The sequence below is a fragment of the Oryctolagus cuniculus genome, chromosome 5 (genome assembly GCF_964237555.1).
Source record: "Oryctolagus cuniculus chromosome 5, mOryCun1.1, whole genome shotgun sequence".
Classification (NCBI taxonomy): domain Eukaryota; kingdom Metazoa; phylum Chordata; class Mammalia; order Lagomorpha; family Leporidae; genus Oryctolagus; species Oryctolagus cuniculus.
This window is the reverse complement of record NC_091436.1, coordinates 36,319,603-36,334,354: the sequence shown is the minus strand read 5'-3', so window position 1 is coordinate 36,334,354 and position 14,752 is coordinate 36,319,603. Positions and strand designations below refer to the sequence as shown.

General features: G+C 41.1%; 1 protein-coding gene across 1 annotated transcript; it reads right to left on the bottom strand.

Moving 5' to 3' along the window:
- Positions 1-844: 844 nt before the first annotated feature.
- On the bottom strand, positions 845-12,981 carry LOC100344919 (vascular non-inflammatory molecule 3). Its single transcript, XM_002714826.5, has 7 exons — positions 12,662-12,981; positions 12,417-12,547; positions 7,401-7,593; positions 5,477-5,768; positions 2,849-3,222; positions 1,992-2,165; positions 845-1,099 (listed from the first exon to the last, which is right to left on the bottom strand). Exons 1-7 carry the CDS (start codon positions 12,872-12,874, stop codon positions 971-973), a joined length of 1,506 nt encoding a protein of 501 aa, XP_002714872.2. The 5' UTR covers positions 12,875-12,981; the 3' UTR covers positions 845-970.
- Between the last annotated feature and the right edge of the window lie 1,771 nt (positions 12,982-14,752).

Here is a 14,752-nt window from a genome sequence, read left to right as displayed (position 1 = left end):
AATCTTACTCTACCTTTTTGTTCTAGTAAGGCCCTCATGGGACTGGTCAATGCCCACTCACATCAGGGAAAGCCATCTGCTTTACTCAAACTACTAGTTCTATTGCTAAATATCCTCCAGTAACACCCACACAGACATACTCAGAAATGATGTTTAACCAGTTAGGTGGGCATCCTGGGGCTCAGTCAAGCTGACATATAAAATTGAGCATCACATGATGAAAATAAAATTTGCATCCATCATAGCAATTAACACAGATTTTTCTATTCTATTTAAAGATATGTCCACTCTACATGTACACACATATACTTAAGCACACAGCTCCCATGAAAGAGTTTGTGCTATACCGAATGTGCAAAATGAAAAACTTGCACACATACACCCTATTTTGGTCTGTTTTCTATTAATAACACAGTATCACATACTGGATAAATTATAAGGAGATTTGTTTTGGCTCATAGTATTGGTCCAAGGCCAATGGCCTGCATCTGGTGATGGTCGTCTTTCTCGCGGAATCCCAAGGTGATGCAGGGTATCAGTGGATGAGACAAGGAACACATGTGGGTGTATTCTGCTCTCTCCCCATCTTCTATGAAATCCTCCTTCATGGAAGTTCCACCCTCGTGGTCTACGTCATCCGAGTCACCTCCCAAAGGCCTCATCTCTGATTAAATTTCCATCCTGTTATATGTGACATATTCACCTTAATTGCGAGGCTAATTGCCCACCCCAAATTTTTATCCTCTTAATATTTCCCAATGGAGATTAAATTCCAGAGTGGGTTTCAGGGAGGACAAATCATATACAAAGGCACAAACCACGTTCAAACCATTGCACACTCATGGCTTTTTCAATCTTCAGTTTATTTGTTGTTTCAGAAATTAATGACTTTTTTTCTAAATTGGAACTAAGAGATCTTTTTCCTCCCTCTCTTTTCCAGACTAATCCTGAAAGAACCTGATGAAGGGATTCATCGTAACTTCCCAGGTCCCTGACCTAAGCGTGGAGGGTCCTTCTCAAACACTCTTCCATACAGGGCCATGACTAGGACTGGCAAAGGAACTCCACTTCGGCTCCTCAGACGTCCATCTCTTGAAACCTGACCAAAGAAAGCAACAGAGATTAATTCCAACACAGAGCTTGGTACTCAGACCAGAAGCTTTCTCTGGCAACATCCTAAAGCAGCGCAGAGTAGCAAAAAGCACAGAACTTGGTGTCAAAAGACCAAGATTCAAGTTTCAGGTTTAATATTAGCCAGAATTTGGGTAACAGTGGAGCCAATAAATCTGTGGCAAATGTGCTCAAATAAAATAATATATTAAAAAGTATTCTTAAAACTCCCAAAACACTATACAAAGATTAATTTTTTACCATCATTTTAACAACTTCTCATAACACACCTATGAATGAAGTTGTAGATGCATTATTTAATTCACCACATTTAACTTGAAACTTCTACACATGGCAGAGAAAGAGAACATTATTAACAGTGATCAATATTTAACTTCAATATCTCTATGACTTCACTGTTGCATTATATCTCAGTCATATTTATATAAAAAATTAAGTGTAAATTCTCCATCACAACCTAAAAGCAATCTAAAACCACCACTGTGATTTATATCATAGTTTCCACATGTCTTTAAAGTGCCTCTTGTAGGAGTGGGTGTTTAAGGCACTTGCATCCCGTATCAGTCACCGGGTTCAATTCCCAGCTGCAAATTCTGTTTCCAGCTTCCTGCTAATGCAGTCCATGGAAGGCAATGGTAATGACTCAAGTAATTGAGTTTCTGCCACCCACAGGGGAGATCTGAATTGTGTTCCCAACATCTAGCTCTAGCCCCAGCTCAGGTCCAACACCAGCCATTGATGACATTTAGGAGTGAATAATCAGATAGTAACTCTCTGTCTCTGCCTGTTTCAATGATTTCTGTTCTGCTGATTACCCTAGCTGCCTGAAGATCACCTAGAAATCACCTGAAATCTCTTACCTCATAATGTTTTTCTGGGGCAAGCTGAGTGCCACTTAGAACAATCTGAGGGAAAACATAACTCGTTCCAAATGTGCCACTAAGAGAGAATTCTTCAAACTTTGTGAAAGATGACCCCACGGGCTCTCCGCAAGTTCTCAGGTCAGTGGTTTGGCATTTCAGCAATGTGCATACCTACACAGGAAAAGAAAAAGGAAGAAGTAAGAACACTTGCAAATATTTTCTCATCTAAATAACGCATTCTCAAAGAATAGAGGAACTTTCAGTTGCCTCTAAAGCAGCATTTTTCAGATTGCAGGTCACAACTTATTAGTGAACCATAACACTAATTTAGAAGGTCAGGCTTAGCTTTTTTTAGAATATGAAGCCAAATGCAGCTGACAAGAATTTTAAAAGTCATAGTGCATTGCTCATAATCATAGCTAATTCTAATAATTCTTCCATAAGCTATTTTTTCAATTAAGTTTCTTTTAACTTAGTCACATGTCCACTGGGCTGCACCAAGTCATGATGTAAAACATTCTTTTTACTCTGGACTTGATTTGGAAAGTTTGGAAATCACAGCTCTGAAGTTACCTGATGGAAAGAGAATACATGAAAGTGGCAGCTGCTTAAACTTGAACCTGGCCGGCTAAGAACTAATCCGTCTGCTATGTTTTTTTAATTTGCAGCCATAAAAATTAATTCTGTTCTTACTAATACTGAACAAATAAAGAGTTCTGGGAGAAAAACAATTCAGTGATAAATATAGCATTACACCAACTAACTGAATCCAGCACAAGCTTTAAAGAAAGGCAATGATGAGCTAGAAGAGAAACTAATAGTAAGGACAATGGAATGTGTTTCAGAGTTTCTACCTGTAAGTAGTATTGGCCTTCTACTGTGTGCAGCCCATCAAAGGCACCTAGTGCATAGGCCTCATCAATTCTCTTCTCAGACATCTTGTAGGTTAAGTGACAACACAGGTCTTCCTGGCAAACTGTGTGATTTCCTGTGTCTCTCTTAAGTTCAGTGAAGGTGAACTGGTCGAAGTAAATCATTCCCGGAAAATCTGACTGCTCAGATGAAAATGGTTTGATACTTCTGGCATAAGCAGACCAATCAACAGCCGCGGGGTAGTCAGGCTCACGGTGAGGCCGGGACTTCAGTTCTGCCAGCATCAGTTGGCCGCTCTCGGTTTCCATGTCATAGTGATACACCTTGACTCCTTCTGGGGCATAGATCCCACTCCCTACAGGCAACATAAAGAAATGCCAGTATTGGCTTCAAAATTTTTGTGGTAATAAACTGATAGACTATTCCTATGTAGGAGCCAGTGTTGTGGTGTAGGTGGTTAAGCTGCTGTCTGTGATGCCAGCATCCCGTATAAGCACTGGTTCAAGTTCTAGTTGGTGCACTTCTGATCCAGCCCCCAGCTACTGCACCAGGGAAAGCAGTGGAAGATGGCCCAAGTGCTTGAGTCCCTACCACCCACATGGGATACAGGATGAAGTTCCTGGCTCCTGGCTTAGGCTTGGCCCAGCCTCAGTCTTTGTGGCCATTTGGGGAGTAAACCATCAGATGGAAGATCCCCCCACACCTCTCTTTCTGTCATTCCCTCATTCTGTAATTTTGCTTTTCAAATAAAATAAACATATCTTTCAAAAAAGAATATTTTTACTTAGAATTAATTGTAAAGTTATTAAAAACAAGCATTTTCAGGATAGGGAAATAGCTGTTACATCACCTTGAATTCAGTTTGATTCTACATCATCCATTAAATATGATTGGCACTGAAATTACCACTTGATGTGTGGGGCTTGTCTTCTTTTTATGTAAGCTGTCCTTTTTAAAGCCAATTTTTTATTTATTTTTTTTATTTATTTGACAGAGCTACAGACAGTGAGAGAGAGAGACAGAGAGAAAGGTCTTCCTTCCGTTGGTTCACTTCCCAGATGGCCGCTGCAGCCGGCACTGCGCCAATCCGAAGCCAGGAGCCAGGTGCTTCTTCCTAGTCTCCCACGCAGGTGAAGAGGCCCAAGCACCTGGGCCATCCTCCACTGCCTTCCTGGGCCACAGCAGAGAGCTGAACTGGAAGAGGAGCAACCGGGACTAGAACCCGGCGCCCATATGGGATGCTGGCACCACAGGCAGAGGATTAACCAAGTGAGCCACAGCGCCGGCCCCTTTAAAGCCAATTTGACATCAAACTAGAAAATCCCTCAAACATGAAGAATGATTTTAGCTCTCTGGTGATCTAACTAATTTGTGTTTGGAATTCTTCATCCAGATCAATGAGTAACAAAGCAGGCAAGAGGGGAGCTTGCATCACCTTGGATATAGATACTATACACTCTAAAACCCTGATTAAATTTAAAGTGACTTTATCACTTCAACAAGAAGATATATTTCAATATTACCCAGGGATATTTGCTGGGAAATTCCTTAGATGTGGCTTTGTGCTTTTTACATGACTTGACTTCTAACTACAATTTCCCTTCATATAATTTTCAGAGAATCATATTTGCTTCATTTATTCACAAAGATAGTGTTCCTGGGGCCTGGTGTTGCAGCACAGCAGGTTAACCTGCCACCTGCCACATCAGCATCCCATATGAGCCGCCCCAGTTCATGTCCCAACTGCTCCTCTTCTAATCCAGCTCCCTGTTAATGTGCCTGGGAAAGCCCCTGCCACCCATGCAAGAGAGAGTTGGAGTTCCAGGTTCCTGGCTTCAACCTGATCCAGCCCCAGCCATTACAGCCACTTGGGGACTGAACCAGCCAATGGAAGATCTCTTTCTCTCTCTCTCTCTCTCTCTCCTCTCTCTGCTCCCTTTTCCTCTCTCTTCTTTTCCCTCTCTCTCAACCCTCTCTCTCTGAATATAATTCTGCCTTTCAAATAAAACTTCTTTTTTAGAAAAAAAGATAATATTCCATAAGTAGAAACCCATGCTACTATTAATCTTGAAATATTAGAGTTAATAAGAGAATCAATAAAGAAAAGTATGGGGGCTGGAGTTGTAACGTAGTGAGTTAGTCCACCTCCTGAAACACTGGCATCCCATATTGGCACTGGTTTGAGTCCTGGCTGCTCAATCAGCTTCTGATCCAGTTCTCTGCTAATGCTCCTGGTAAAGCAGTAGAGGATGGCCTGAGTGCTTGGGTTCCTGTACCCACATGAGAGACCTGGAAGAAGCTCCTGGCTCCTGGCTTCAGATTGGCCCAGTTTCAGCTATTGCAGCCATTTGGGAAGTGAGTGGCATTTGGAAGATCCTTCTCTCTGTCTTTCCCTCTCTCTGTAACTCTGCCTTTCAAATAAATAAAAATAAAACTAGAAAAGGCAAGGCAAGGCAAGGCAAGGGAAGGGAAAGGAAAGGAAAGGAAAGGAAGGCAAGGGAGAAAAGAAAAAAAAAAGAAAGAAAAAAAATAAAAGAAAGAAAAGGCTTTCAAATCCATGATGCCCCAGTACAGGCACTGCCACTTTGCACAGAGCCGGCATGAGTTACCTGTCATGTGCATGCTGGTGTTGTGGGTATTTGCTGCAAGCAGGTTGACTCTCATGGCTCTGGCCCAGGCCGAATGGAAAGGAACTGCTGAGAGCAGGGGCAGCGTGTTGTACCACGCAGTAGGGTAGAGAATGCTGTCAACTTGAAACTCATCCACCACCACCACAGCTGGGTCACGAGAAAAAATGTCGAAGCAGGTGAAAATCCCAAACTTCCCAAAGGGAGTGTCAAAAGTCACAAGTTCTGAATCCTTGGGGAAATCAAATTGAATTTCAGGTGCAAAGAGATTGTACTGTTAACAAAAGCAAAGAAGGGAAAAATAAGTAAAAAAAAAAAAAAAACACACACTAAATAAGTGTGATCAATATTCATAGAATCTTTCCTCCTATGAGAGTTGATGCGCATTATTTAAAATTGTTATACATGAATTTGGAGGTCATGCTGTTATGTAATTGCCTGTGAGTTTTCTTTTTGTTAATAGAGTAATCATTTATCTATCTTTATTATGCATAAGAAAATAAATAACAGATGGATGTCATCCTCGCAAGTGGAGGAAACAGCAAGCCTGTGAGTTTTCTTAATGTGACATTAATCAAAAAAACTTCATTTTTCTATAATGAATGAAACCATCTTTATAAATAATATCTAAAATGTAACTCTGTCTTAAGAAGTCACAGATTAAAATCTCAAATCTTACAATTTTCAGTTTATCTTCCATTGTACTCTTTACATTTCAACAGCACTATCTGAGTGAAATCTAACACACATTAAAATAAAATTTATTATGTCTCCCTATAATGCTAGGTTAGTATTAGCAAAGTAAAATAGATTTAAAATTAATTTAGACAATGCAATAGTTAGGTCTTGTTCATTAGTGAGCCACTATAATTTTATTTTTTCAGCTTGGTTATTATTCCAGAACTTCATTGAACCTAGGCTCATGAGTCCAGCATCTGCTTTGCTCAGGTTTTATCTGGCCTCATATGTGCATGCGGGTGCTCCAGCATCAGCTGCATCCTGCACCCATCTGCCTCCATCCCCCGCAGTTCACCCAGTTCACGGAGGATCTCTTGTTCCTCCATTTCCTTCCCCTGTGCTAGCCCAGCCTACCTCCTTCAGTCTTTATCTCGGGAAGGCATATGACCTGTTTGGAATCCAGGAGTGTTAAGAACTTTGCAGGCTTTTAAGAAAAAGAAATGTCTTCTTCCTCTGGATTTTGTTTACTAAGATGTGAACACTGTGTTGCTGTAGCCATGTAGCTCTTATAGAAGTCACCTTGAGAAAAAACTGAATTAACGGGCTAAGCGAGCTGGAGGATGGAGGGTATCTCCTGAGCCTCATGGGGAGAGGCTGCCCCTGAAAAAACACCTAGTTCTGTGATATCTTTATTTTTCAGGAATATATGTAAGGAAATCCTATTTTTTAAACAGCCAAGCTCAGTTGGAATTTTCTTCCACAGTAATCAAAACAGTCCTGATGGAATAAATGATAACTTCACATGAAATATTAACAACTTGAACTCTAAAACTAATTCTGATACTAAACCATGAGTGAAACAGCATTCCTCATTTCTCAGAGACTATGCAAATCATGAGATTATTGCCGCATCTGTTTTAATACTCTGTCACTTGCCATTTTTGACACGTTCAAACTCAGAATTCTTCTACCAGTATATAAAAACAGGTATATGGAAAAATAAAATTAAGACAGAAGTTTATTTTGCTGCAAAAAAATTTTAAATCATGTTTAGTTTTTCCATAATAAGCATTTTCCATAAACTTTTAAGAGACTCCCTTTCAAATAGAATGCAATAATTAAAAGAGGCATCCATAACAGTTCTCTCCCCAGCATTCAACAAATAAACTTCTACCCATATCACAGGGAAATAAATCAAATTTAGTTAAGACATAAAAATAAGTCTCACCTTGTGGTAGCGTGCTACCAGCTTGCCCCCAGAATCGAATACCACATCCGTGTTGTACTGGTAACGGCCATCAGGGGGGCACTGAGGGTTACTGGCATTGCATGGCTTCTTATCTCCAATATTTGCCACAACATAGATAGAGTTGTCCCTGGCCAGACAGCTGAGTCTTTCTTGCACTGGTGAGTAGCCAAACCTAATTCAATAGGCATTGCCTCAAAATTATTGTATTTAATGATTTCTGAAATGTCAAAGTGAGACCTGATTTGCCCACTGCACAACAGCTCTAGATGGAGAACCAAGAGAATAGATGTAAAACTCCACATGTGGGACAGACATTTGCCCTAGTGGTTAAAATGCTGACTAGGTCACCCCCATCCTACATGGAAGTACCTGGATTTGATTCTTAGCTCTGATTCCTGACTAGAGCTTCCTGCTAATACATACCCTGGCTGGAGCAGTGGTAGCTCAAATAGTTGGGTACCTTCCATCCATGTGGGAGACCTGGATTGAGTCCTTGGCTACCGGTTTTGGCCTGGCCCAGACCCAGTCATTTTGCACCTTTGGGAAATGAGCCAGTGAATGGGATCAATCTCTCTCTCTCCACCCCCCCTCAAATTAATTAATTAAAAATACTTTAAATAAATTAAAGTTCATATGCAATGTAGTGTTCATCTTCATAAAACTAAGTATCTTACTGAACCAAACTGCAGACTGCTTTGCAAGACTGAAGCATAGTAAAGATGGAGCAGGGAGTGAGCAGTGCTCTTAAAAAGTGCTCCCAGGAAGATAAATGAAGAATTTAAAATTTAGCAGATTCTTCAAATACGGAGGACCTTGTCTGGAATCCAAGCCGTAATCTTACAAATTTACCGAAATGAAGAAACACAAATATCAGGTGGCAGTAAAGAGCTGGCCCCAAGTGGATCACCCTCTGTACAGGACAAATGCAGCATTAGGTAGTGATGCTAAAAGACAGCAAAGAAAAGACAGAACTTTCTATGCTGCTGGCAGTTTCCTCGTCTGCCGTATGTAACATAGTAGGTCTCCCATGAGAAAGTGTCGTGTAAATACAGACCATGAAATTTCTTTCCAAAGTGATGCCAAAACCATCCACAGACCGAAGAAGGTTAAAAGGAAGCTGATTCCAGCAGAAAATGAGATTTTAAAAATTTTAGCACCCAGTGACTAGGTGGACACCCTAGTCACTAAAAATTTTGGATGCAGTAGAGTGCATTCAGACACACACCGTCCATGCAGTTAGCATGGCTTAATGGAAACAGCTGTGCTTTAATTACAATCAGTCTAAATGTTATTTATGAAATCTTTTCTATTCATATTTAAAGTGTGAGTAGTGACACCTACTACATAAAGTAGAAGTCTTATTACCTCATGTACAGTTTCTAGTATCAAGTAAGTGTTCAATAAATAAAAACTGAATATTATGGATTTCACAATTACGAGAAGGCATCCCGAGGTAGTGATGGTTTTATTGCATTTCAAGACCATTCAGGGTCACTCCATGATCTCTCAGTCTCTCTGCAACTAAGAAAAGTACATGATATACTATTAATTGAGGTTTTGTTTTAACTTTTAATTTATTTATTCTCATACACTTGAAAGTCATAGAGGGGAGAGAGAGAGAGAAAATAAGAGAGAGAAAGAGAGGGAAGGAGGGAGAGAGAGGGAAAGAATTGTGAAGTGAGCTAATCTTGGAATAAAGAGTAGAGGGGCTGGCGCTGTGGCATAGTGGGCAAAGCCGCCTGCAGTGTCAGCATCCCATATGGGCACCAGTTGGAGACCTGGCCTCTCCACTTCTGATCCAGCTCTCTGCTATGGCCTGGGAAAGTAGTAGAAGATGGCCCAAGTCCTTGGGCCCCTGCACCTGTGTGGGAGACCTGGAAGAAGCTCCTGGCTCCTGGCTTCAGATCGGTGCAGCTCTAGCCATTGTGGCCAATTGGGGAGTGAACCAGCAGATGCAAGACCTCTCTTTCTCTGCCTCTCCTTCTTAATCTGTGTAACCCTGACTTTCAAGTAAAGTAAGTCTTTAAAAAAAAAAAAAAAGAGAGAGAGAGAGGACAGATTAATGACCTATTAGTTTAGACTTTGCTTTTTTCTTCAGGGAAGAACAGAGAAATACTATCAATATTTTTTTTTTTTTGACAGGCAGAATGGATAGTGAGAGAGAGAGACAGAGAGAAAGGTCTTCCTTTTGCCATTGGTTCACCCTCCAATGGCCGCCATGGTTGGCGCGCTGCTGCCAGCGCACCGCGCTGATCCGAAGGCAGGAGCCAGGTGCTTCTCCTGGTCTCCCATGGGGTGCAGGGCCCAAGCACTTGGGCCATCCTCCACTGCACTTCCCGGGCCATAGCAGAGAGCTGGCCTGGAAGAGGGGCAACCGGGAAAGAATCTGGCGCCCCGACCGGGACTAGAACCTGGTGTGCCGGTGCCGCTAGGTGGAGGATTAGCCTATTGAGCCGCGGCGCGGCCAACTATCAATATTTCTATTCATGAAAGCATTTAGGTCTGGGTATTGTGATGCAGAAGGTTTGAATCCTGGCTACTATTTTAACTCAGCTTCCTGCTAATGCATGCCAGGAGGCCGCAGATGATAGCTCAAGTGCTTGGGCTCCTGCCACTCAGGAGCCACTCTCCCATGTGGGAGACCCAGGAGAAGCTTCAGGCTGGCTCAGTCATGGCTGTAGCAGCTATTTGGGAGTGAACCAGTGGATGAAAGTTCTCTCTCTCTCTCTCTGCAACTCTCACTTTTAAATTTTAAAAAATTGGAGGTTCTGAGGCTGGTGCTGTGGCATAGCAGGTGAAGCCACTGCCTGAAGCGCTGGCATCCCATATGTGTTCCACTTCAAGTCCCAGCTGCTCCACTTCTGATCCGGCTCTCTGCTATGGCCTGCGAAAGCAGTGGAAGATGGCCCAACTCCTTGGGCCCCTGTACCTGCATGGAAGACCCAGAAGTTGTTCCTGGCTCCTGGCTTTGGATAAAAGCCAACTGGCTCCAACTGTTGCAGCCATTGGGAAGTGAACCAGTGGATAGAAGACCTCTGTCTCTGTCTCTACCTCTTTCTGTAACTCTGTCCTTCAAATAAACATTTTAAAAAATGGGGGCTCTTTAGTGTTTCTTATTAGTTCCTCATTTTTTAAAAAAAGCCCAAGGAAACATTCAACATGTTAGCATTCTAAATAGTAATATTTAAAAACCTAAGGATGGTCATGTGGTCTTCATTGTCTTTTTTTGAGGATAAATATTACTAACGAAGAAACTGCGGCTTCTTTTTCTGTTACCATTATATTTTTTTTTTGACAGGCAGAGTGGACAGTGAGAGAGAGAGACAGAGAGAAAGGTCTTCCTTTTGCTGTTGGTTCACTCTCCAATGGCCGCCGCGGCCGGCGCGCTGCGGCCGGTGCACCGCGCTGTTCCAAAACCAGGAGCCAGGTGCTTCTCCTGGTCTCCCATGGGGTGCAGGGCCCAAGCACTTGGGCCATCCTCCACTGCACTCCCTGGCCACAGCAGAGGGCTGGCCTGGAAGAGGGGCAACCGGGACAGAATCCGGTGCCCCGACTGGGACTAGAACCTGGTGTGCCGGCGCCGCTAGGCGGAGGATTAGCCTAGTGAGTGTTACCATTATATTAAATACTAGTTTTCTCCCTTTGATGATGCAGAACTGAAAACTTCCTGTTTGAATGAATGTCTGCAAGTCCCACAATGGTGAAGTTTCACCAGTCACTTATCTTCCCAACTTTAAACAAGCTATCTAAAGTTAAGTATCAGGTTTACAGAACTCTTTCACTCACAAAGCTCAGTTTTATCAGTCCATTCAAATAGAGTATAGTTTAGGAGAAGCCGGTAAAATTACAGCAAATATTTATTCCTTCTTGTTTTGGAAAGAGACTCATAAGCAAGTAGGCACTGAGTCATAGCTTCATGGTTTCTGTTAACACAGATCATGCAATATTCGAAAAATATTTTTCCATGGGTGAAAATCCCCGGGTGAGGTTTGACTCACATAGAAAAACTGGTATGTTGTAGTGCTGAACTTGACTTTCCAGTTGACTTCAAGCAGTCAAAGTTATTAAAGTTCCTTGTGTGTAACAGATGTGCATATAAGTGTAAAATTAGCAAATGAAATGGCTTTCCAAGGCATCAATTTCACCATTTGAAGGAATTACACATAAACCATTTTAAAAGCAACTGTATCTATTCTATTTTATAGATATTTCTTATTTATTTTACATATTTTCCTTAAGAAAATTATGTCTTAATTATCACCATAAAAATTGCTAAAATCTCTCAAGGCACAAGAACACAAAGAAATTCAGACTCAGCTCTTTCTTTTACAAATAATAATAATATTAATAGCAACAGCTAACATTGGAGACTAGAGCACTAGAGTGCTTCATGTGTGTTACTTCATTTGACACTCCTGTTCACTCTGTAAGGGAAATAGGAGAGTGAATTTTATATCTGCATTTTATGGATAAAGGAACAGGAGTGTCAAGCAGGTTATAGACCTCCCATTCCTCTGCTAACAGGTGGTAACAATGTGGTGACAGAGAAGTGCTTTCTTTCTCAAGCCCCATTGATTGCATTTTAAATGATGATGATAGTAAAACTCTTTGAAAACATCGACTCATTCATACTTTTACATTCTTAGTAGTCCTGAATGAATTATCATGTGTTTGGGAGCACCAGGTCCCAGTTATTACAACCTCCTCACTTTGCTGAAACACAAAGGCATTTATTATAAACATTGTATATACACATACCATTCTTTAAAGAAAACTGTTGCAAATCACCAACCAAGCATTATTATCTCAAGTCATTTACCAAACAGAAGACATCCCAGATCATACACATTATGAGGGATTAGAACATTTAAGTCCAGTGCTATGGATTGGTTATTCGTCAGCAAAATTACTAGTAAACATCATGAATTTGCTATTGATATTTTATATCACCACCATTTTTTGTTCAAAAATCAAAGGATAATGACATGATGTTACCTCTTTGGGTCTCTACATGGAATCCAGTTTACTTTAGGGTCTGGTATATCCTCCAGATAGGGGTATATACTCTCCCTGGTGAAAATCCAACCATAGATTCCATCTTCTGGGGTCACAATAATATGTGCACCCTGCTCAAAACAAATGAGAACAAAAAAGGTTTCTCATAAATTCCAAATACCCACATTCTTATCAAGTTGCAAGTCTACTTTACAACATCCCAGCCAGTATAAAAAGGACAATACCTGCTTGGCTGCCAACTTAACTACTTTCTCCAAGACATCTATGTTCTTGTTCATCAGGAGCAAAGCTTCTTCTTTTGAAACAGGTGTTTCTGTTCTGTTTGGTAGTATAACAGCATGTTCATACACTGCAGCAGTAAAAGTGTCCAGTGCGCCAACACTCAGAACAAAGAAGGTAAAAATTACAACACATTTTGGAAAATGTGAAGTGATCATAACTAAGATTTAGTTAGGTTATTATGTTTTGCATTGCTGGAAAACTTTTTGTGTTAAATCCCTGCCAGTGACTAGCTACTTATATTTTCCCACAAATGTGTTACGCAACTCCACATTGAGAACGGATGTTGTGTAAGAAAACTGACAGCCAGAAGTACTAAACTGGATTTACTCAAGAGTTCAGTGCTGTTGTTGACATTGTCCAGAAGTTAATCCAACTCTAAATGCAGAATTAATGAGACAACCAGATGAGTCCACCCGAGCCCAAAACACACTGGAAATTGAACTGTTTCTTTTAGAAAACATAATTTCCTGATAAAACAATCTTTCCAATAATATAGCCAATATTAGAATATTCTAGAAGGTAGCCATCTCAGCAACAATTTGTTGAGAATTTTATGCATATGGCCATGAACAACACAAAAGTGCTTTAAAAGGCACAATTTTGGGGCCAGCACTGTGGTGTAGCAGATGGGGCCGCTGCCTGCATTGCTGGCATTCCCAATGGACACTGGTTAGAGACCCGGCTACTCCACTTCTGATTCAGCTCTCTTCTACAGCCTAGGAAAGCAGTGGAGGATGGGCCAAATGCCTGGGCCCCTTCACCCATGTGGGAGACCTGAGGAAGACACTCTCTCTCTCTCTCTCTCTCTCTGTGCCTCTCTGTAACTCTGCCTTTCAAATAAATAAATAAATCTTTAAAAAAGTGAGAGAGAAAAAAGGCCCAATTTTAGCTGACCTCACAAAATGGTAAAGGAGAACAGACATATCCAATAGTTGCTAAAGACTGGTCTCATTCTAAAAGACAAATATACACAAAAGTTGGCATGACTTTTGTATTTTTTAGAGAATATTGGCAGAAACTATGGTTGCTGATTTCTTTTGGAAAATCTGCCTAATAGTCTGAAATAATGGAACTATATAGCTTAACACTTTAACTATAACTTAACACATAGACAGATTAGAACATTGTCAATGATGGCGATGGTGACTGCCAACTGAGTTGAATCTCTGAATTTCCCTTGGATCTGCTGGCACTGCCAGATTCACATGAAGAAAACCAAAGAGTGGAGGCTTTGGATCCACACAGTACATTAGCAGGGAGCTGAATCAGCAGTGGGGCATCTATGATTTAAACTGGCATTCCAAGATGGGATGCCAGTGTTCTAGGCAGAGGTTTAACTCACTCTGCCAGAATGGCTGCCCTAGTTGTTTTATTTTACCAGTTACATCTAAAGATAGTACATCCCAGGGGTGAGGCCGGTAGTATATATAAAGTATCCTGTTGACTATTGTACCTCATCGCCCAATATGAGTGAATATTATATACGGTTGAACAAATGAATATTTAATGAAAGAGATCATTACCTGCCAGGCCAGGATATTCTGTGTTTGAACATAGCAAATTTTTGAAAACTCTTTTTTGTTTTGAGAGGAAATTTATTTTAGTATCTTCTACAGTTTAAAACAATAACTCCAGTTTTATTTCCATGTCAAATTATAAAATGTCTTCTAAAAGTTCACAAAAAATGCATATTATGGAAGAAGTATGATGGATTTCCAATGTTTTGCACCTAAATAAATTTATATTTAATTGCATCTTTTAACATTTACGTATTTATTTGAAATGCAGAGTTACAGACAGAGAGAGGTATTCCATCCACAGGTTCACTCCCCAAATGGCCACAACAACCTGAGCTGGGCCGATGAGAAGGCAGGAGCCAGAAGCTTCTTCTGAGTCTCCCACGTGGATATAGGCGCTCAAGCACTTGGGGCATCTTCCACTGCTTTCCCAGGCCATCAGCAGAAAGCTGGATCAGAAGAGGAGCAGCTGGGACACTAACCACCGCTCATATGGGATGCCAGCACCACAGGCAG

Excerpts from the sequence above, each read along its gene's own strand:
- LOC100344919 (XM_002714826.5), bottom strand. The coding sequence starts at position 12,874 with ATGATCACTTCACATTTTCCAAAATGTGTTGTAATTTTTACCTTCTTT. Across the intron at positions 2,166-2,848 it reads AAGGCCAATACTACTTACAG|GTATGCACATTGCTGAAATG; the intron begins GTAGAAACTCTG and ends TTTCCTGTGTAG. Across the intron at positions 1,100-1,991 it reads CCCCAGAAAAACATTATGAG|GTTTCAAGAGATGGACGTCT; the intron begins GTAAGAGATTTC and ends TTCTTTGGTCAG.